This window comes from Orycteropus afer, unplaced genomic scaffold, assembly GCF_000298275.1.
Source record: "Orycteropus afer afer isolate SDZICR_OR568_19922 unplaced genomic scaffold, OryAfe1.0 scaffold00196, whole genome shotgun sequence".
NCBI lineage: Eukaryota > Metazoa > Chordata > Mammalia > Tubulidentata > Orycteropodidae > Orycteropus > Orycteropus afer.
Window position 1 is genome coordinate 3,386,322 of NW_006921783.1, and position 23,053 is coordinate 3,409,374.

The 23,053-nt window shown below is 35.6% G+C and overlaps 1 protein-coding gene across 1 annotated transcript in view; it reads right to left on the reverse strand.

Moving 5' to 3' along the window:
* Positions 1–23,053, reverse strand: part of BCAS3 (BCAS3 microtubule associated cell migration factor) — a 727,666-nt gene that overhangs the window by 510,727 nt on the left and 193,886 nt on the right. Inside the window, exons 8-10 of the mRNA XM_042781927.1 lie at positions 20,420–20,496; positions 6,882–6,958; positions 2,203–2,286 (exon numbers count right to left, since the gene is read on the reverse strand). Of these exons, the coding sequence (XP_042637861.1) occupies positions 2,203–2,286; positions 6,882–6,958; positions 20,420–20,496 (238 nt within the window). The remainder of the gene's footprint in view (positions 1–2,202; positions 2,287–6,881; positions 6,959–20,419; positions 20,497–23,053) is intronic.

A 23,053-nucleotide genomic window follows, 5' to 3' on the forward strand; every position in this document is an offset into this window, starting at 1 on the left:
ATACTATGCAACACTAAAGAATAACGTAGAATCTGCAAAACACCACTTAACATGGATGAACTTGGAAGACATTATGCTGAGCAAAATAAATCAATCACAGAAGGACAAATACTGTATTAGTTTATTATTGTAAAAAGTCAAGGAAAGGTTTATGTAAAACTTTTTTTGTTGGTTACCAGGAGTGGGAGGGAAGGAGAGTGGCATTAAAAAAAAAAAAAAAACCAGCTGCTCTGTGGGAGGAAGATGAGATAATCTACTTCCATAAAGATTTATTGCCTTGGAAACCCAATGGGGGGCACTTTGAGATGGAATTGACTCAAGGGCAGTGGGTTGGGTTTTAGAAGTGAAGGGTCATTTATTTCTTGCAGGAGTTTTGGCAATATTTTTTGAAGAAATTTCAAAACACTCATGTCCTCTGCCTCAGGATTTCAGAAACAGATGCACAGATATGAGACCCAGAAAAACAAGGCTGTTCTATCACATTCTAGCTTTTACAGGTGTCACTGTACATATACACACAGAGACACACAAAAAACTGTAAATGGCTGGTTTTTGTGTTCATGGCTATGTTTTCCCTTCATCTTCTAATATTACAACTGTGAGAATGAATAAACAGTACAATCTGGCAAAAAAAAAAAAAAAATTAACCCAAAGTAAATATTACAAACATTATTTAAGAGTTAGTGGGAAAATTTTATACATCACCAAGCCTACCACGGAATTCCAATCAACCTGTGGTAAGCAATGGTATAATCATCAATTCTCATGTATTAGAGTCTAAATAGGAAAGCCATCAGTACATGCCTCACAGTTCACAATATTGAGGGTAAGGTGTGAGAAAGTTCATCTCTACCATAACTGATAATAACTCAAAACGATGATACAATAAGGTATTCTAATCAAATTGTATGAGCCATACAAGTCTAAAAGAACTGAGAATTAAACTTCATTAATGCATTTTGCAAATCTACTATAAACTTATTAAATAACATTGAAGATGTTTACTAATTACTCTGCCTTTGATTTTTTTCTTTGAAATAACCATCATAATTTTTGCATATACAATGGAATAACCCATCAATCTTTGTAAGAATTTCTGAAATCTAAAATATCTGTTGTTGTTGTTATGTGCCGTAAATGTAAAGACTTGTTCAGTAGTTCCCCTTTGAATGAAAAATATGCAGTACTTCTCCCATCAACAAGGAACCCTTTCTAAAGCACATCATGTAAGCATTTGTGATCAATCCTCAAATATTTCTGTATTTGTTTTACATAAAATAGTGTGACCTTTGATTCCCTCCCTGTGGTTTGCTTTAAACTGTTGCTCTTTTCTGTATAGTTGTGCTTTCTATTACATGCTGTCATTTAGATTCATTCTGTCATCCCTATTATTAGAATTGTTTTGTTGTATACTTCACAATTCAAAAGGCTGGTGGTTATAAGAATACCTTATAATCAGCATAAAGTTTACCAGCCAACATCAAAATTAAAGCCCACACAAGAAAAGAACTCGGTTGACAAACACGTGGGGAAGGGAGGGGAAGGAAGCCCTTGATATGAAAGAATCTCTGAATGTGCCAGGGGTTTGGTTCAAGTTTTCTTAAGGAGTAATACTCTTTTTATGTCAAGAAGACTGAAAAACGTCCAAATAAACAAAGAGATGTCAATGTAGGTAGAATGATGCAAATCACAGACAAATCTAGAAAGCACCCTTCACACATGTTGGAGTTTCTTTCCAAAGTGTTATTAATTAAACGCTGCTGTTGTTGGGTGCTGTGGAGTCGGTTCCACAGCGACTCCGTGGATGACAATGGAGCACTGCCAGGCCTGCCCCATCCTCACGACAGCTGCTTTGTTTGAGCCCACTGCTACAACCACTGCGCCACTCCATCTCACCGAGGGTTTTTCATTAGGACGGCAGCTTTAATCACCTAACAACTTAAATATTGAATATAGGTTATGTATAAACCCTATACCCATTACAGTAGAAAATAAAGCATTATTTATGAATCTTGAGATATTAACTATCCAATCATTTAGCAACTAATATTCACGAGTGGCAAAATAATTCTGATTGACTTCTGAAAGTTTATTCTACATTTGCCAGTGAAAAGAGAAGGGATAATCTCAGTCCAATTCAGAGGAGAAACCTGATAATCACCCCGCACGATCATGGCTCCCAGACCCGACTGAGGCACTCACTTTAGCAGCACTAATGACTGTGGCAGTATAGGATTGAATGTTGTCTCCACAGGCTCCACCACGGGACTGATGGCATCGAATCAACTGGCAGAGAAAAAAAGAGAGAAAGAATCAGAAAGTTATTTCTTTAAACTGTTTAACTCAACAGGCTGTTAGGAGAGAGCTTATTTACCACACATAATGATGGTGGTGGGTGGGAATGTTTGCATGAGTGTATTTCAGACAAACAGCTAAAAGCTGTGCTGAGACACTTTTACCCCGTTTTATAATCCACTGGTGCCACTCACACAGCTTTATGCTCAAGTAGTTTTTTTAATTACAAGATGAACAGTCTTCATGAATTCATAAACTCTGAAATAGAAGGATTTGGGGCTGGCAGCCTTTCTACAAATAAATTGTTAAAATATAATCAAAGGACTTAGACATGACTTCCTAACATTAAATATTTGACATTCTAGCAAATTGGATGTTTTGTCCTCTTAAGTCCTCCATAAAGACTGTAAAAGGAAATTAAAAAAAAAAGACAAAAGAATTTTCAGTTTTCAACTGTCAGTGGAAAAGTGGCACAAATTATACATAAATTGACTATAACACATATACAAGTTGTCCACCTAAAAGAACTTACCGCTTTTAGCATTAGGAATAAAAAAGATATGCCACTATTTGTGCTTGACACAAATCAATTCTCTACCACTTTTCAAAGTGAACCATTCGTCTGATATGGCTGATTCCTCAGATGCTGAGCAATAAAGCGGGATGGATCTCCCACTGGTCCTACACCTCCTATTTTCAGGAAGAGAAGTTTTATACTCATAAAAATACGGCCAGGTTTTTAAATTTATGTTTTTGTTTTGTTTTTAATGAATGAACCCTAATATAAACTATAGACTTGGTTAATAAAATTTCAGTATTTTAGTGTATCAATTGTAACAAATGTCCCACAGGAATGAAAGATGTTAATGACAGAAGAAGCAGCTTGTAGGTGGGAAGGGGATATCTGGAAATCTCTGGAAACCTGAAACTACTCAAAAAAATAAAGCCCACTAAAAAATATTGTCAGGGACACCTAAAAGAAATTAGAAGACAATAGTAGAACAGCACAACATTGTAAAATAATTTTTTAAGCATCTAGACTTCACATCTACATCATCCAAAATTTAAAAAAAAAAAAGGTTCCATATACTTTAAAACCATGTTCTTCAATAAAGATAGATATATAATCCTTTTATACTTAAGTTTTCTTTATCATTGATATTGTTGGAAAAAAACACAAAGGAATACAAATATATTATAATAGAACAGAACATCTCTTAAAGTTTGATATTAGATGTCAGGCTATTTATTAGGCGATCTGTTATGCCTCACTGAATGGTTGTTTCACCGCTCAGTGGCAAGTGGTAAGAAATGCTCTGAGAGACAGGTGACCCCTAAATGTTTCCACAAAACAGGGAGTCTGAAAAGTAATTATTTGGTCTAATAAAAAGAATCTCTATCTCACACTCATTCATTCACAAATACACACATCAAGTATTATGAAATCTGTCCGTCTGCTGCCCCCTGCTGCATGTGCAAGGAAAGACAGTATTTTGGAAATACTACCATCTTTTTCCCTGCCTCAGGAAACTAAAATATGCAAGGACAAATGTGTGACAGTAGGCAAAATTCTAACCTTTTCAAACCTGCTAAATCTGACTCAATATTTCTACATAAAATGAAATACACTAGAAACTTTGGTCTAAAGTTTAGAATAAGAAAATTACATTGTATCCTGAGTAATTTACCTTAAAGATGAGTCAGAACTTTCTGTAATGCATAAACTCTAACAAATGGATTAATTTCTAGGAAATACTGTTAAGTAAAAAAAAGCAATGTGCAAAAAGGCATACATAATACGTTACCTTTTATGAAAGACGGGAATATATAAGTGTACATGTGTTTGTATGTAACATAAATATAAATATACTCGACGGCACATAACAACAACAACAACAACAACAATCTTGTATCAGGAGCTCTGGTAGCGTAGTGCCTAAGGCACTTGACTGCTAACCAGAAGGCTGGCGGTTCACACCCACCAGCCACTCCTCGGAAGGAAGGTTGGGCAATCTACTTCCGTAGTGATACTGCCTAGGAAACCCAAGGAAGGGTCCCTATGAGTCAGGGGCGACTCGACGGCACACAACAACAACAACAAATCTTATATCGGCAAGCTATAACCATACTGAGGGAAAGAAGGAAGTGGGGAAAGGAAGGCTAGAAAAAAGGAGGTAGGGAAGAAAGGTGGGAAAGAGGAAAGAATGAGTGGGAGGGGCTGACAGAAAAGAGGGAGAGGAAGAGTCACAGAGTCAGAGGGAAGCCGCACAGGAAAGGAAAAGACACAAGGAAAGTAAAGGCGACATGGGTGCTCTTTGTGGTATCTGTACTGTTTGATCTAGAGTGATTTTGCAAGTTTAATGTAAGTGATGAATTTAATGTATATTTTTTTAGAGAAGAGGCACTCTAAAACAAAAATCTCTACCCACATGCAAGGCTTCCAGCTTAAGATTTAAATCAAAGAATATTTTCGTCGACTTTAATAAAAAGTTATTGTCACTCAAAAACTTAAAGTTCAATTTTGTAATTCCACATTTGGCTTAAAAGATCAATCAGAAATTGGTAATAAATACTAGCTCTTATGGAAATGTTTCTTCCAAGGGTAGTACAATTATTTAATTAGCAAATTCCTTGTGAATTCCACTACATTTTCTGGTCTCTGTATATGAGACCAGATTTTATTGACATGGGCCTTTGCAAAAGCAAAAAAACCTGCCATATATCCAGGTTATACATCTACGAAGGGAGTTCATTCCCCTTGAAAATAATACACAACTATTTGCATAACAGGAGCTCTGGTAGCTTAGTGCCCAAGGCATTTGACTGCTAGCCAGAATGCTGGCGGTTCAAACTCACCAGCCACTCCTGGGAAGAAAGATTGGGCAATCTACTTCCATACTGATACCACCTTGGAAACCCAAGGAGTCACTATGAGTCGCATCCGACTCAACAGCAGTGACCAGTGCATTTGCATAATGCTGCCAATTATAAATGAGCAGTTTCCCACACATGAGAACACCTCTACAACAGCCAAGAGACATTCACAGAAATGTGTTACGGATGTGAACATAAGAAAAAACCATTATGCCATCACATTGAATTAAATACTACTTGTCAACAAACTCTGAAAAACGATAATATGGAAGAACTCCTTTATATGAGATACAGTGGAAAACTGAGATAGAACATAGTACAACACTGTTAAGATGCAAAATATCTATTTGTTGGACACGGCATTTTAGATAAAGTGTCAAGGAAGTCATCTAGAAAAATAATTTTCTTCCATACTTCTTGATTTTGTGCATTCCAGAAATTAGAGATTTACTAGCTCTGTGGCTTTACCAAATAATAACTATTTACCATATTTTGATTTGGTTAAGAACTTTTATATTTAATATTTAATAATGTGTATTACTTTATATTACACTTCCAGGTAAAAATGACACTAAAATTACTAATTCTCTTGGAAGTCTCTAATTTCTTCTAGGTTTTATTCTATATCCACATATAAGATAAAAAACGGAATGAAAAGGATTTAACTTTCTTTTCAAAAGTTCAAATTTAGTATGTTTTAGTAGACATCAATAAAACTCAGTGTATAAATATAACACCTTCACTCTGTTACACTGACCTTCATAGATAAGATCAGTGATGTCATTATTAAAATAAATGGCTAACTTGTTATTTAGATGTAGTTTTAAGCACATATTAAAAAAAAAAAAAAAAACTCACTGCTGTAGAATCAGATCCAATTCATAGCGATCCCTCCCTGGGTTACAGAAGTAGATTGCTCAACCTTCCTTCCGAGGAGTGGCCGGTAGGTTTGAACCGCCAGCCTTCTGGTTAGCAGTCAAATGCCTTAGGTACTACCCCACTAGAGCTCCCATATATTTAAAGTCATTTAAATTATTCTATGCTTCAGGCCCCCAATCTACTGGGGAAGACAGAAGTCATTTCTGCCCCCTGATACCTAGCCTCACAGAGACTGCTAATTTTTTAAAACCAGTACTGTGGTAACCTCAATGATGTCCTTCTTTTCTATCTATCTATCTATTCATTTGGCAGTGTTTCCTCCCCTCCCCTCTCACCCCTGGTAACCAACAAAGAAAGTTTCCTTCCATATATAAACCTTTCCTTGACTTTTTACAATATTTGTCCTTCTGTGATTGACTTATTTCACTCAGCATAATGTCATCCATGTTACTTCGTTGTTTTGCAGATTCTACATTATCCTTCAGGGTTGCATAGTGTTCCATCATATGTTTCCCTACATACAATGTGTGATGTCCTTTGAGATTAACAGAATGGCGTTCTCTATATAAAGTCTAGAAAAGTAAAGCTCTCCAGAGTCTGTACCCAAAGACAACTGCCAAATGTTTATGAATTCTTAACAGAGTTCAAGTACTGATCAAAAGCAAGAAGGAAGATAGGAAGATTATGGGTCACACAACTACAACAAGAAAAAAAAGCATTATGTTAAGTATTAAATTTTCATCAGTAATCACTTATGGAGCATAGGTATCTATTATGGAATATCCTTCAAGACTTGCTCCATTATATGTAACGAAACACGGGCCATGCCTTACCTTGTTTTCTGCATAAGCAAGCCAACGGCTCCCAAGAGCGATAGGATTCATGTTTGGCCCTGGGCAAGGATAGCAGCCTGAAAATTTTGAAATGACAATATTGAGAAATTTCTTAATAACTTTTCTGTTGGTGATTCATATGCTGAGGCCAGAAAACCAAAAAAAAAATAAAATGATTATTTTTTTTAAAGTCTCAGATAAAATTCCCATAATACTGGTCATGGAACCTAAATAAGGATAAAGATTTCTTCCCCCCGCCCCCCCACTTAGTTTCACTTTGATTTTGACTCTGTTCTAGTAAGAAACAAATGTGAAAAGAACTGTTAATCGGCTTTAGCAAAAAAGTGCACATTTTACACAGCTGTTCCTAGAATAAGGGAGAGACGTTAATAGGAATCATTTATAATTCAATTATAAGTCAGTGATCTAAGCCTGTAAATTCTTAATTCAAATACAAATATTGAGAGAAAAGATGCAATGGTGTCAGGAATTTAAGTGAAAAAGATAAAGAAGACTATCAGATACACATACACATGGAAAAGAGAAAGAAAAAATTTTAAAAAAGGACAGACAAGTATGGGGCCAAAGAGAAAAATAAACTGATGTTAAAGATACCCACAAAAGGTGCCTCAGTAGAAGGATGCTGGGAAGTCATGTACACAATCCTATATATTATGCTAAGCACTACATTTCATTTTTCTTGCTTCCAGCCCCAACCATTAACAACCAGAAGAAATTATTATTTTGTGGTTCTCTCTTTTCCGCAACAATATACTAAATATACTTGACAGTGAGCACTTTCCATGCATGGGAAGTTCAAAAACACCTTACTAAGTTCTAACAAAAATATAACACAACTCAGGCAATTAAATGGTGTCTGTCATCCAAAAGCTGTCATCTCTCCTCCTGGCTATGCCAATGAAGTTCCTGAGTCTCAGGTTTCTCGTGTTACCTACACAAATAATACTTTACTGTCTCACAAAACTGCTTTAAAGACACAACTCAAAAGAAAGTGCAAAGAATTCAATGAACATAAAAGATTAATTCATAGAATCACCTTTAGGCCTGGATCATCATTCCATAAGTAGCTTGTTAATTTTTCATAAATGTTTTAAAATATACATCTGAGGAGCAAACTGAGATTATCTATTTCATTGTTTATGTCTCAGTTTAGAATCTAAATTTATACCATCAAGAGACAGACAAGATTTCATCACAATAACTCTTTCCTTCTATTGTAAACTAAAGTCTAATTTGAACTATAGGAACATAATAGCAAAAGACAGTATAAACTGTATTATAAATTACACAAATGACAATGCCCCACCCAGTAGATATTCCTAGTCTGGTTACTGATCCTAAGGAGAAGAGACTTATATCAATGTTTCTGTCTTCCTAAAGCTGAGTCTGGGAGCTCTGGTAGTATAGTGGCTAAGGCACTTGACTGCTAACCAGAAGGCTGGTGGTTCAAACCCACCAGCCACTCCTTGGAAGGAAGATGGGGCAATCTACTTCCGTAGTGATACTGCCTCGGAAACCCAAGGAGGGGTCGCTATATCCGACTCGATGGCACACAACAACAACAACAAAGCTGAGTCTAAAGCAAAGAAGTAAATCATGACACATTTCAGGGATTAGTTTCTAGAAGACACAAAGTTACAATACTGTCAAATGTTACATTGATATGACCAGTTAAGAGTAATTTTTAACAGCTTTTTTGAGAATACATAGACATAAAAGGCACATATACTAAGTGTATGTTGTGTTCTTGTCACGTGCCGTTGAGTTGGCCCTGCCTCAAAGTGACCCCTCCTTGAGTTTCCAAGGCATTATTCACTATGGAAGTAGATTGCCCAACCTGCCTTCCGAGGAGTGGCTAGTGGGTTTGAACCACCAGCCTTCTGGTTAGCAGCCTTAGGCACTATGCTACCAGAGTGCCTACAAAGTATATAATTAGATAAATTCTGACCTATATATAGACTCACTCACATACAGTATTCTATTCAAAAGCATCTTTATTGGTAAGAAAAGTAATTAACTCTTAGCTGTTTACAATCAAACACTTATAAAAAGATTTATATGTTCTATGATAATATTTGTTATGTTTCAGTCATCTATTTTCTATCACCTGTCTACAGAGATATGTGAGGCCAAGGACTGGTGCCTCCTTTGTTCACTGCTGAATCTCCATTGCCTAGAACAATACCTGACACACAGCAGACACTCAATAAATATGATAAATATGTCTAATGCACATATTAGTCAAATGCATTTATTAGGCAATGCAAATAATAGAATTCCAAATAGCATGCCCTTCTAAGAGTGGTATCTTTCATTTTCAGGACATTTAGTAACTGAATCTTTCATAAATGTATGTAACGTCCTTCCTGTTTCTGCAAGCCTTTGAGTGGCACTGGGGCATCCCTGTAACGCGGTCAGTACTGCCGTGCTCACGAGGACTGAAGAAGCACACATGGCTGTTGACTCCAGGAGCAGCTTTTAGTCAGCTCTCTGAAATGCCGTCTATTCTGAAAGCATACCTTTACTGCAAAAAGAAGACAATGATCCAGACAGGAACTCCACAAGTCATTAAAAAAAAAAAATTGTTTCATTGTTTAAAATTTTTTTATTCCAAGATTTGAAAGTATGTGTTTGGTGGGCTTTGGGTTTTTCGAACTCTAACCTCAAATGATACTAATATATGGTATATAGTTTTTAGATAATAGATTTCAAAACAAATCTTATTGCTATAAAAATATATTTAATTTTATAATTATGTGTGTGTGTTTATTCCATATAAATTTTCTGAGCTGAAGAAATGTGTATAAATATGGTCTCTAAGAAAGTTTTCCACCTTAAAAAACCGTCAAGAAAAACAGAGACAAATGTCTTTATACCTGTGAATTGTGGCACATCATTACCAGTTGCCACGAACTATATTCTAACTCATGGAGCCCCCACGTATCAGCATAGAACTGTGTTCTACAGGGCTTTCAATGGCAGATATTTCAGAAGGAGGTGGTCAGGCCCAGAGGTGCCTCTGAGTGGACTCTGTACCTCCAAACTTTCCGTTACCAGCCAAGCGCATTAACCATTTTGTACCACCCAGGGACTCTGACATCACATTAGAGGTAATTAATCTCCTTAATTAGCTTTTAAAAAGTCAACATAATCTAACTCTCAATCAATTCTGATAACCACTTCAACCTCAATAGAAGCTAGTAAATACATTCTCCTTTCTAAATACTAAAGGATCCCTGAGGGAAAATGTAATTTACAAATTTTCATTTCACTCCTTGGGTTTGATGTTTTTAGAAGTTCAGTGGACCTCAAAAATTATAGCATATTGGAATGAAAAGCAAACTGCTTTCACTGCTCTCCGAAAAACATTTTACAGCTACAATCAGCAGAACACCAGCCACTCAGCACTATCGCACCGTTATAAGCATGACTCTTTTAAAGATTAACTTTTGCCTCTGGCTAATCTTTGAAAACAAGCGAAAGGAGGGAAAAATGACCCTCTATAAGGCAAAGAGTAATCCTAACATGCTTACAGTATTTTCAAACAAAGTGAGGAGAACTGGCTGTTAAAATGACACACAATTCCAAATTTCCAAATTTAAATAAAAACAAAATCCAAGGATACACATTAAATGAAGATTCTTCCATTAGGAAAGACTTCATTCCACTAATTAAGAAGCCACATGACAGTGATACAACTTTAGATGGTATCATCCCAGTGGTTGGTTCAATGGACAGGTGACCTGAACTCATTTTGAAAAACAAAGATTTAACTACTCTGTTATATTTTGTCTTACTTTTCTTGGCAAGGTTAACTTAAAAGGCTTCAGAGCTTTCTTTAAAAAATAGATATCCACATTTACAATCAAGTGTTCTTCAACAAAGATGCCAAGTCCATTCAATGGGGGAAAAACAGTCATTTCAACAAATGGTGTAGAACAACTGGATATCTGCATGGAAAAGAATGGGCTACTACCTCACACGTCATACAAAAATTAATTTAAAATGGATCAAAAACCTAAATGTCTTTACACTTTTTAAAACTATTAAACTTAGGAGAAAACATAGGAATAAATGTCTGTGGTCTTGGATTAGGCACAAACACCTCAAATCAAAAATGGGTTACGGATCTGAACAGAAGTTTCTCCGAAGACAAACAAATGGCCAACAAGCACATTAAAAGGTACTCAACATCAACCGCCATCAGAGAATTCAAATAAAACCCAAAATGAGATGCCACTTCATGAGATACCACTGGATACCACTACTACTGTCTATCAAAAAAATGATAAATATTAACAAGTAGTGGTGAAGACAGGGGTAAAATGGAATTTGCATGTATTGTTGGTGGAAATGTCAAACTGTGCACTTCAGAAAATAATCTGGCAGTTCCTGAAATAGTTAAACTTCGAGTTATCATGTGCCCAGGAATTCCACTACTGAGTATACACCCAAGAGAAATAATAGCATATGGGACACAAAAACTTGTCCACAGATGTTCACAGCAGCAATATTCATAATAACAAAAAGGTGGAAACAATCTAAATATCCATCAATGATGAAAAGATAAATAAAATATGGCATATCCATACAATGGAATGTTATTCAACCCTAAAGAATAATGACTACTGAGACACGCTAGACAACATGCACGAACCTTGAAAACATTTTGCTAAGTAAAGGAAGCCACACACACAAAAGGTCTGGCTACGGCTTGCTGGGTTTCCATTTCACGTGATGAAAATGTTCTAAAATTGATTATAGTGACAGTTTTACAACTATGTTAACATACTTAAAGCCATTGAGTTTACACTTTTAATGGGTGAATTGTATGGTACATGAAAAGCTAGTTTGGGCTGACCCTTTAAATTAATGGTTGTTCAACTTTCTTTGTATTGATTACTCCCTAAAAAGTCTGATGAAAAAAATCAGAGATACCCTCCCCAGAAAAATACACATGAATACAAAATATTGAATACCATTTTGGAGATTTATTGATCATCTTACAGCTCATTAATAAGCCTCTTAAGGTTCGATGAGATTTGAACTTAGAATTTCTGAATTATGTTGGGTTTGTCTTAAACTGAAAATGAACCTGGATCTCACAAAACCACATGAATCCCCTCTCATAAATGTTACAAATTTGTTTCTAAATAGAAAAACTTCTTCTTTCAAATATTCAGAGCATTTTTGTGTTCTAAAACTCCTTTAAAATGATCCCTTCCATTTGGTATTCATCAACATTAATGAAGACAGTCACACTAGGAAATAATATGAGGAATGTGCAATGTAGTAATATTTTTCCCAGTTAAAGGAAAAGAGGGGCCAACGGAAAAAGTTTGGTTACTCCCCTGAGACTCCTATCTACATTTCAATTTAAGGCTGGTGGAAATGACTGCTAATGACATCTATCAGTCTTTGTCTTTTGTTTTCTTAATCATACCTGGGTTTTGGATTTCCACATCAGACAGCTGCTCAAGGCCACCTTTTCTGTAGAGCTACATTCAAAGGTGTCTCCTTTCTCATTATACTGGCCGGGCTCCCTTCCCAGTTCTCTATCAGATCTCTTTACTCTTCCCCCATCCCTTGGCACACATTCCCATGATGCTTGTTCTGATGGGCACAGCTGTCTCTACTTATTTTACAGTTCCTTCCTTGTACTCGATCATATCTAAGGCACTCACAACTCACAATTGTATTACACAAGAAAATTTTCAAACTATTTAAGATATTAAATGGTCACATGGTCAAAAACAGCATCCTCATTAAGTTGAAACTTGTCTATTTTATTTTCTATTTAATTGGACTAAGGAAAAAATCAATGGAGAAAAATTGCATGATATAAGCAAATGGACTCGCAGCAATGCTGTCACAGTATGCCCTGCCCACCCCTCACCCCAGATCTTCTCTTTGGTAATTCCCTTTTCAGTCTACCAGGCAAAACCAGCATACACATACGGATATCAAAAGACCAAATCCAAAGAAGTACAATGCCTCTTTCCACCCAAAAGATGTTTCAGACTGTGGGGAAGATTCAGAGATTGAAGAAAAATTAGGCAGTGGTACCGTTTCGTCCTTGATATTAAAAATCTGATCATGCCAAATATTTCTGAACATGTTGAAATAAATCATTTTAGGTAATTCAAATAAGTTAAATTCCTTCATATAAGCACATACCAAGTATCATCAATCTTTCCAACCTAAAACCATATGCATAAATCTGATCCCTAGGATTTTCCATTTAAATAAAATAATTTTTAACTAACAATGAGACAATCTGCCTAATAGAACTGCAGTGTAGTAAATTACTTTGTGTGGCTTTTCTACCCATAAGTCTTTGTAAACTCCAAGGTGAGATTTTCTATGAGCAAGTGAAGAGCTCCTGATTGCTGAAGGTTTCCACCTGGAATATTTCTGTTGGGAGAGGCACAAAACAATGTTCTGGGAGGTGCCCACTGTCTCTCAGGTGCTTAGAGTTCTGATGCTATAATTGGCTAGTTTGACCACCCTGTGGGCTCTAAAGGAGATGATGCTCTCTCAATTTTTTTTTATAATGTACCCAAATCAACAAAATAAACACATGGGTATATATAACAGGCACCCAGATCAAAAAACAGAACCTCATATAGCTCCTGGGATGCCCCCTTTCAGTCACGATTCTCCCCAAAGCTAGCCACCGTTCTGACTTCTAACAACTACGTTAAAATTGGGACCTTCTGTCATTAAAAGCCATCTCAGGGCTAAATATATAGTTTATTATTTATTACATTTATTTATTTAATTTATCCTCAGAAATGGCAATTGTACTTTTATTTAAGACCCTACTTTCAACAGGTTAACTTAACATACATTTCAGATTTTATCAAATTCACACACACAAAAAGGCTTTAAGGCATGCGCAATTCAATGAGAGCCATTTTATAAATACCACTCTGAGAGAATAAGTGATAATCCTAATGGATCAGTAATTACTGAAAATTCACTACTGGGGGCCTCAAGCCACTTGACCAGGATTTAATTATAGGCTTCATGCCACTTAAAAAGCACCTCACTGTACTACAAGGAACACTGTTTACCCCTTCAGATCTTTACTTCTTATCAGAACAATTCCAAAGTACAAGGGAGACTAATACTTCAACAATACTTGTTGCAACTATTCAGTGGGTTTATTGTTCATAAAACTCAGTAATGCAGTGGGAAGCACTTAGGAATAAAAGGCAAAGAGGTCTCAAAAAGGAACCTGAAGGGAAGAAAAGAATGAAGACTTTAAAAAGCAGTGCTAACAACTCTGGCCCCCATTCACCTTTTCACTAAACTTCAATGGTGTTCTGTGCTTGCTGAAGGCTCATGAAATAGAAGGCCCCAGTCCCAAAAGGGCAAATCCTTTGGACAGTCCAGAAATCGAGGAGAGATACTCCAGAGCTTGTGTCGACAAAGGTATTGTTTTCAAACAAATGCGTACTTTAGAAATTTCTGGATTTACTCCAATGTGATTTGTAATAGAGAAATTTCATTCATCCATCTGTATTTGCATTCATTTATTTAAATATTCACCACTTACTGTAATTTCCAGCCCAGATCTATATCACTTTCCCTGGAGGTCAGTACTGATTCTATAGGAATAATTTTCTTCCTCCTCTGATAACTTTTGACTACTTGCTCACCATGCTGGCTAGCTAAACAGCTTGAAAAAGGACCACTGATGCTATGAAATCAGAGTCAATGTTTTCATTCTTAGTGAGCTGAGTTTTACTGTCAAAAGATCCAAGCAAAAAGTAAACATTATTAATTTTTTTTTAAGTCAGCCAGAACATAATAGATATATTTAACCTCCACAGAGGTGCTTACTTTTTTATTCCAAAACAAGATGATATCTTTGCTCTCAAGGAGATTACTGTTTGGTGGCAAAGCTAGAACAAGTAGACAAGAGAAAGAAAGAAATAAAATGCCCTAACAGAATCCTAAAGAGTGCTAGAATCCTATGCAGTTGAGTGACAGAGGAGGTCTGCAATCAAATGCATTTGGAAAATACAAAAATGGGTTAAATACATTTAAAAAGATTGAAATGCTAATCAGCATTGCAAGTCTCCAATAGAAGGCAGCATTTCCTAAGCATATTTGACCAGTGCATCCTATTTCGATGCACTGCAGAAGAGAATTTAGCAAATACTATATTGGGGAGATTTAGAGGAAGGAGAAGTTACGTTCATGAAAGATTTCAAGTAAGAACTCTATCTACTTGGAGTCTAGAGAGGTATGGAGGATTAAGACAATGTCAGGGGGTGGGGAGAACTAGTGAAAATGCAGGACAAAGGAACAAAGTAAATGAAAAGAACTGTAACAATGATTAGTTAAAATTAAAAGTAACATCAGAAAAATGAAAATGAGTTGCAGAAATGAAGATTTGGCAAGGACATTGAACTTAATTTAAAAAAAAAAAAAAGTTTTGGTATTCCAGAAGAGGCAGAGTTAGAAGTTCAGCTGGGAGGGAATGAAGAGGATGACTATATATGTCTCAATTGGCCCACGACCTTCCTAGTTTACACACATTGGTCCACAGTCAAATCGAATTTATCATTTGCTCCAATCAAATGACCCCTGTGTAGATGATAAATTACACAATCATCCAATAAGGGAAAAACATTTTTTTAATTCTTATCTTTTAGAGATTGAAAATAAAATATTTCCAGATTAAATGATATGTCTCAAATATGTTATAAAATAATTGAGTGTGGAGTTATACATGAAAAAGATTGTCCATGAGAACAGCTGAAATTCAGCAAGTACACAAGGGCTCATTATACTCCTTTCTCTACTAAGTATGTGCATGTTTGAAATTTCCCAAAAGCAAAATGTTTTTTAAATGATCTTCACAGGAGATGACAATGACATGTTTGTGGTGCCATTGTTGTTCCCTTCCGATATTTTTGCCATTGCTGCTCCTGCTGTTGTTAAGTGCCACTGAGTCAGTTCCGACTCCTAGCAACCCTACAGTTTTCTAGGCTACAGTCTTATCAGGAACAGATCACCAGGTCTTTTCTCCTGTAGAGTAGCCGGTGGGATTTGAACTACCTAACTTCTGGTTAGCAGCCCAGCATTTAACCACTGTGTTCCAGAGGCTCCTCTATTTTTTACCCCCATTGACCTAGTACTAAATTATTACACGTTTATCTAACTAGCAAATAACTTTAAATGAAAGAAATTTAAATTCTCAGAGTACATTTAACCACTTAAAAGTGACTAAAAATATATGTTCTTTCTTCAAGAAATCCCTAATTTCACACACCAATGATAATTAACAAGAATACATACTCTAGTCCCCCTTATTCTCTTTAAACAGAGGTTTTTTCACTCTTATTTCAAACTGTAAATAGTCTAATTGAGAAGTTACAGTAAAGTCCCAGGATAAGATATGAACGTTCTTCAACTGCTATATTTGAAAACATGTCTTGTACTTGATTCTGCTGATAAATTTTCAAGGCTTAACATATTTGTTTCATTTTCCTGCTATAAAGAAAATCTGTAAGTTGATCCAAGTCAGGCCTTTCCACAAACAAATTCTTCTACTTAAAACTCTTGGCTTACAAATACAAAAACAAACAAACAAACCCACTGCTGTCTATTCCATTCCAACTCACAGCTATGTTACAGGACAGGGTAGAGCTGCCCCATAGGGTCTCCAAGGCTGTAATCTTTATGGAAACCACATCTTTCTTCTGTGGAGCAGGTAGTGGGTTGGAACCTATGGACAGTACTCTCAAAAAGCCACAAGAACCATCAATGTGAAAAAACACAAAACTTGTAAAGTTTACTTATTTAATTGTTTCTAGTTTAATAGGAGGTATTTTCTAAAAATCTATTTGGGGAGCATTCTTAACAGCATTTTTAAAAAAAATAATCTTTTAGAATATAACCTCTTTATTTGGAATAAATATCTTTTTATCATCTTTTAATTAAATGATGAACCACTGTTAGGAGAAACAAATTTTACTTGCATAGAGGAACAGACTATATCAGCCAGAGCAACATCATTTTACCCAAGATTTTATGTGATTCAATGAAGTTCTTAAATTCCTATTAATATGCAAAATTTTGTCCATTTTCTCCAAAATACAGAGTACTGAGAAAGCTCTATAATCATACCAATGTGCTAAAATTACTACAAACCATTGTGGTCCTTCAAATCTTTTTACATAAAGCTAATTCTTTTAAAATTCTTCCTTAAAATAAAGTTGGGTTTCTTTATGAAAATAAAACACTGAATATTAAATTAACTTCTGGATATCTATCTTTTTTTACTGATTCACTAAAAAATATATAATATTAATATGCTCTATAAGATAAATATCTCCATTATTAATTTATTTATATTTATTAACTTCTTTTTAATAACTAGTACAGCTAACTTTGTATCTTGGCATTTATTATAAAGAAAAGAGTCTGATATCTATTGAGAAGTTTAATACTATTTCCAACATACACAGTCCAGTAGAATACAATGTATACATATGGTTTAGTATTTTAACAAATAATGTTTGGGGTTTTTTTTCCTCAATTTAACACTCAGCTGATGTAGCAAGGAGGCCTAGTAGCACAGTGGTTAAGCACTCAGCTGCTAACTGAAAGGTCAGTAGTTTGAACACACCTGCAGCTCCATGGGAGAAAGGTGTGGTTTGCTTCCATACAGATTACAGCCTTGGCAACCCTATAAGGCAGTTCTACCATGTCCTCCAGGGTCACTATGAGTTGGATCAACTCGACAGCAATGGGTTTGGGTGACACAGCAAAGCTGTCTTTATTTAAAACAGAGGTGGAGGAGAAGCAACAGCAGCTCTAAGCTCCTCAACTGATTTTAAGAAGTGAGAGACACCACCAAGAAACAAGTGATGCAAATATAATGTAATGTATTAATGCTTGAGAGCTATACAAGAACAAGTACTTAAAATACTAAAACAGATTATAATTTTATCAGGCCATGTAATATGCAAAGCTTCCCATGTTATAAAGATATTTGTGAAAAAAGATGTTATTAATGAACATATACTCATACAAACTTTTCATTTGTTTAAACACTTAAACATAAGATCCTATCTACTAAATTATATTACATAATTAATAAAACATCAATTTTCTGACTTGCATAAAGTAAATGAATGACAACTGAATTAATATACTCTTTCATTCAACAATTACAGAGTGCCTACATTGAGCCCAAGCCCAAGGTACTGGAAACACAAATGTAAATGTCTGTATAGTTTACATTAGACTTTTAGATATACAAAAACTCTCAATGAACTTCAGGATCTCTTTATCTTTGTAGATCTCTGAAATATTATTACAAGCTCCTTCAGGGGAGATACTTGTCTAATTCTTCATCATAGTCTAAAAAATGAGAGATCAAATACATTATAATGAATTATATGTAATGAATAATGTGTAGAATATCATGTCTATAATCACATGTAGTATATATTAGTGGTATCAAGAAAATTAGCTCTTATCAGAAGAAATAATGTTTACTACCCAGTGCTTGACACATACTAGGTATTCAATAAACATATGATGATTAACTATTTAGCTAAATGGAATATCTCAGAAGATGCAGCAAATAGGATTGGAATACCCTAGCCATACCAAAGATTAAATTCTTCCCAACAGAATTATTTCTGAAGCAATCTAGCATATACATATCAGATGCACCAGGAAAAACAGCTACAGCCTCCACGGTCAATTGAAGAAATTAAGACAGAGAAGACAAAGAGGGAAAACAGTTTTCCCAGACTGTAGTGAAAAAAAAAAGAGAAAGAAAAACTCTCCAGCTTCTACCTCACATTTTCAGTCCTAGACAACCAAGCAACCATTAATCCTTTAATTTTTTTTTTTTTTTTTTTTTTTTATGGTCCTGAGCCCACAGGTCCAGTAATTCTCTCCTTCAAGGTGTTTGGAGTCTCTGAGAAATACTCCAACCTTGTCCTCTGTTGCTTAGGTAATGTATGTGGATAATTTTGTAGCACAAGCACATATGTAAGACTATCTTCAGCCAAACCTATCCTTGGTCCTGGGTATATTCCTGTTCATCTATCCCCACCTATCTTCTCAGCTGTCTATGCATTTACCCACAGCCTAGTGTTTCCTGCCACTAGTAATGCAGTATTGTGCATGTAATAGTACTTGCCTCTGTTGTCTGTATCTTTTGTGCACATTTCTGTTTCGTCCTTTTCCCTACTGTCACTGTGCACACACTTTTGTTATATTGCTTTTCCGCTCACCCAAATCAACATTTGACTCTTAACTAGTCAGAAATTTTTACTCCCCTTCCCCTCCATCCCCAATAACAACAAAGTGAATTTCCTTCCCAGCATAAACCTCTCCTTGACTTTTTATAATAATGAACTCATACAATATTTATCCTTCTGTGACTGACTTATTTTACTCAGCATAATGTCCTCCAAATTCATCCACATTATGAGGTGATTTGTGGATTCTTCATTATTCTCTAATGTTGCATAGTATTCCATTGTGGGAATGTACTATAATTTGGGTATCCATTCATCTGCTGATAAACACTTAGGTTGTTTCCATCTCTTTGCTATAGTGAACTGTGCTGAGATGAACATGGGTGTGCATATGTCTATTCATGTCCTGGATTTCACCCTTTAAACTTTAAAACAAGACTCAAGACAAATTTTACACAGAAAAACATTTGCCATACTTTATCTATAAATCCACTACTAATTGAGGTTTTACTAGCTCAGAGTATCCTAACCCTTCAGAGTGTGCAACTACCCAGGTGAAAAGCACAGGTGGTACAAATGAACATTTAAATACTAACAAATATGTGCTACAAAAAGAAGGATCCATGGGAGGAAATGGGAAATGTATTGTTACATTGTGAGGATTGCAATCAATGTCATGTAAAAAATTGTGTATGAATTACTGAATGGAAAACCAATTTGCTCTGTTAACTTTCACTCAAATGATAATAAAAACATTTTTAAAAGGGGGGGAGGGGGGTCCTCGTCTTGGATTTGTTTCCTTCTACTGTTTTCAACTACCAACAGAAATCACCAGATATTTAAGTCAGAAAAAATAAAAATGGGCTAGTAACAGTGGGAAACAGGGGGACAAAACAAAATAAAAAATTAAACTAGGACAATTTTCCTCTAACCCTAGAAAAGTTGAAAGGCTTTTACTAAAAAAGGGAGTTTTTCATTCAATAAAACTTCAGAGTCTTTATAGGGATTTAAACTAAATCATAACTACTCAGATTTTTTCATACAAGGAGAAATTGAGGAAATATGATATGTTTTTGTGTGTTCTAAAGTTGAAAGCACATATCAAAAAGCTTCTGGAATTGAATCTGAGAAAATACTCAGAATCACAGGAATGTCCAATAAGTGAAAACCCATAAAACATTTTTAAACAATAAATGATTACAATCAGTTTGCTAACACTGTCAAATTAAGTAGTATAAACTAAAATGCATATAACAGGAAATAAAATAATTTGATACCTACTTGTGACAAAGAATTTTTTTGTGAAAGTACAGCTATCAAAGGCAGCGATTTTCTCCTGCAAGACCACAACGAGGATCCTAAAATTAAGGGGGAGGGAAAAACAGAGGCCAAAAAGAAAATATGAATGTGAAATTCCATAAATTGATTCATGAATAGTTAAATCAAGAAGAAAACAATTATCTACCAATGTAATTAAAAAACAAAATTCAACATTTCTTAACATATTTAGACTAGGTAAAAAAATACAAACCACAAAACTCTATTTCTGGCAGGATAAGCATGGTTAAAAGCAGAAATGCAATCAAGAGAACCTCACAAAAATTTTACTCTATTTTATTTTCATTTGTTACAGATCAATTAAATCTATTTTATTACAAAGGGATGAGATCAATCAACTATTGGCTATTTACTAAAAGCATTTTTCCAACGAAGCTCAGAGTCATAGAATTAAGTATAAACTAGCTTTTTGTAACCTGTCACTTAAAATGTCTGCTGAATTTAGCAACAGAAGGGAGGAAAAATTATAACAGGTGCTATTCAGTGTAAATGAATTAAGTCCAATTAATTTAATCTATTAAAATTTAATCAAAAATTGGTACAGATTATATTTTTCATAGCACGAATAATTTATAAATTATTGGGAATGTTTACTAAGTGCACTGCTATGATACATACAAAATACTTTTTTTAAAAAGATTAAAATACTGTAACTTGCAGGATGTTAATATAAACAGGCAAGTGTAATAGTTATTTCAAAAAAATCAATTGGAAAATTATAATCATTGTTTAACATAGTAACAGTTTAATTTTCAATATTTGGGGCAGATAAATCTGAACAACAGATCCTAATAATGAGAAAGAAGAAAAAATGTCAACAATCTTCACATGTACAGTTCAGTGACATTAATTATGTCCATCATATTGTTCAACCATCATCCTTTTACATTCCCAAATTACACATGGGAGCTCTGGTAGCATATTGCCTAAGCCACTTGACTGTTAACCAGAAGGCTGGCGATTCAAACGCACCAGCCACTTCTCAGAAGGAAGATGGGAAAATCTACTTCCATAGTGATACCGCCTCGGAAACCTAAGGAGGGGTCACTATGAGTCGGATCCAACTTGATGGCACATAACAACAACAACAAGTTACACATGACCCTTATCAAAAACTGAGTTTCATGTCTTATAATTCACATTTTCATCTATCATGATTTTGAGTTAATTTCTGAAATGTCCAACTGTTACTTATATATTTCCCCTAATAAAAAATACATGAAAGAAAAATGTCATACTTAATATGTATGCTTTGTTAATTTGTTCGTAACAACCACATGTACAAGAGAATGAAATTCTTCCCAGTCCCGAACTATCACCACAACCATTGCTATGATGGAGCCCATCACTGCAGCCACTTTGTCAATCCATCTCATTGAGGGCCTTCCCCTTTTTCACTGACTCCCCACTTTACCAAGCATGATATCCTGTTCGAGGGAATGGTCTGTTCTGACAACATGACCAAAGTAGGTGAGATGAAGTCTGGCCATTCCCACTACTAAAGAGCATTTCAGCTATATTTCTCCAGAACAGATCTGCTCATTCTTCTGGCAGTCCACGGTATTTTCAGTATTCTTTGCCAACACCACATTTCAAAGGCATCAACTCTTCTTTGATCTTACTTATTCACTGTCAGCTTTCACACACATGTTGTTGTTGTTGTTGTAATATGCCATCAAGTCAATTTCAACTCATAGAGATCCCTCCTTGGGTTGCTGAGTCAGTATCACTATGGAAGTAGATTGCCCCATCTTCCTTCCGAGCACATACATGAGGCAACTGAAAATAGCATGGCTTGGGACAGGCACACCTTAGTCTTCGAAGTGATATCTTTGCCTCTTAACACTTCACATACATAGGTCTTTTGCAGCAGATTTGCCAAGATTTGCAATACAACATCTGATTTCTTGACTGCTGCTTCCACGGGTGTTGATTGGAGATCGAAGTAAAATGAAATTTCTGACAAGTTCAATCTTTTCTCCATGTATCATGACGTTGCTTATTGGTCCAGCTGTAAGGATTTTTGTTTTCTTTATGTTGTACAATTCATATTGAAGACTTTGATCTTCATCAGTAAGTGCTTGAAGTCATCTTCACTTTAAGCAAGCAGGGTTGTGTCATCTGCATATCGCAGGCTGTTAATGACTTTTCCTCCAATCCTGATGCCACATTCTTCTTCATATATTCCAACTTCTCAGATTATCTGCTTAGCATACATATTGAATAAGTATGGTGAAAGTATACAACCTTGATGCACACCCTTCCTAATTTTAAACCATGCAGTATCCCCAGGGTTACAGGTGAGGAGAGACAAATCAGGGACGCCCAAAGTAGCAAGCGGGAACAGCAGGAGAAAGGGGATTAAAAGCCAGGAAGCCAGAGAGAAGAGCAATCAGCCGAAGGGATTAGGTGAGGAGAGGCAACTCACGCCCGCCCAGAGTAGCAGTCCAGAAGAGCAGGAGAAAGGGGATAAAAGCCAGGAACCCGGACATAAGAGCAGTCAGCCCCAGGGTTACAGGTGAGGAGAGACAACTCAGGGACGCCCAAAGCAGCAGGCCAGAAGAGCAGGAGAAAGGG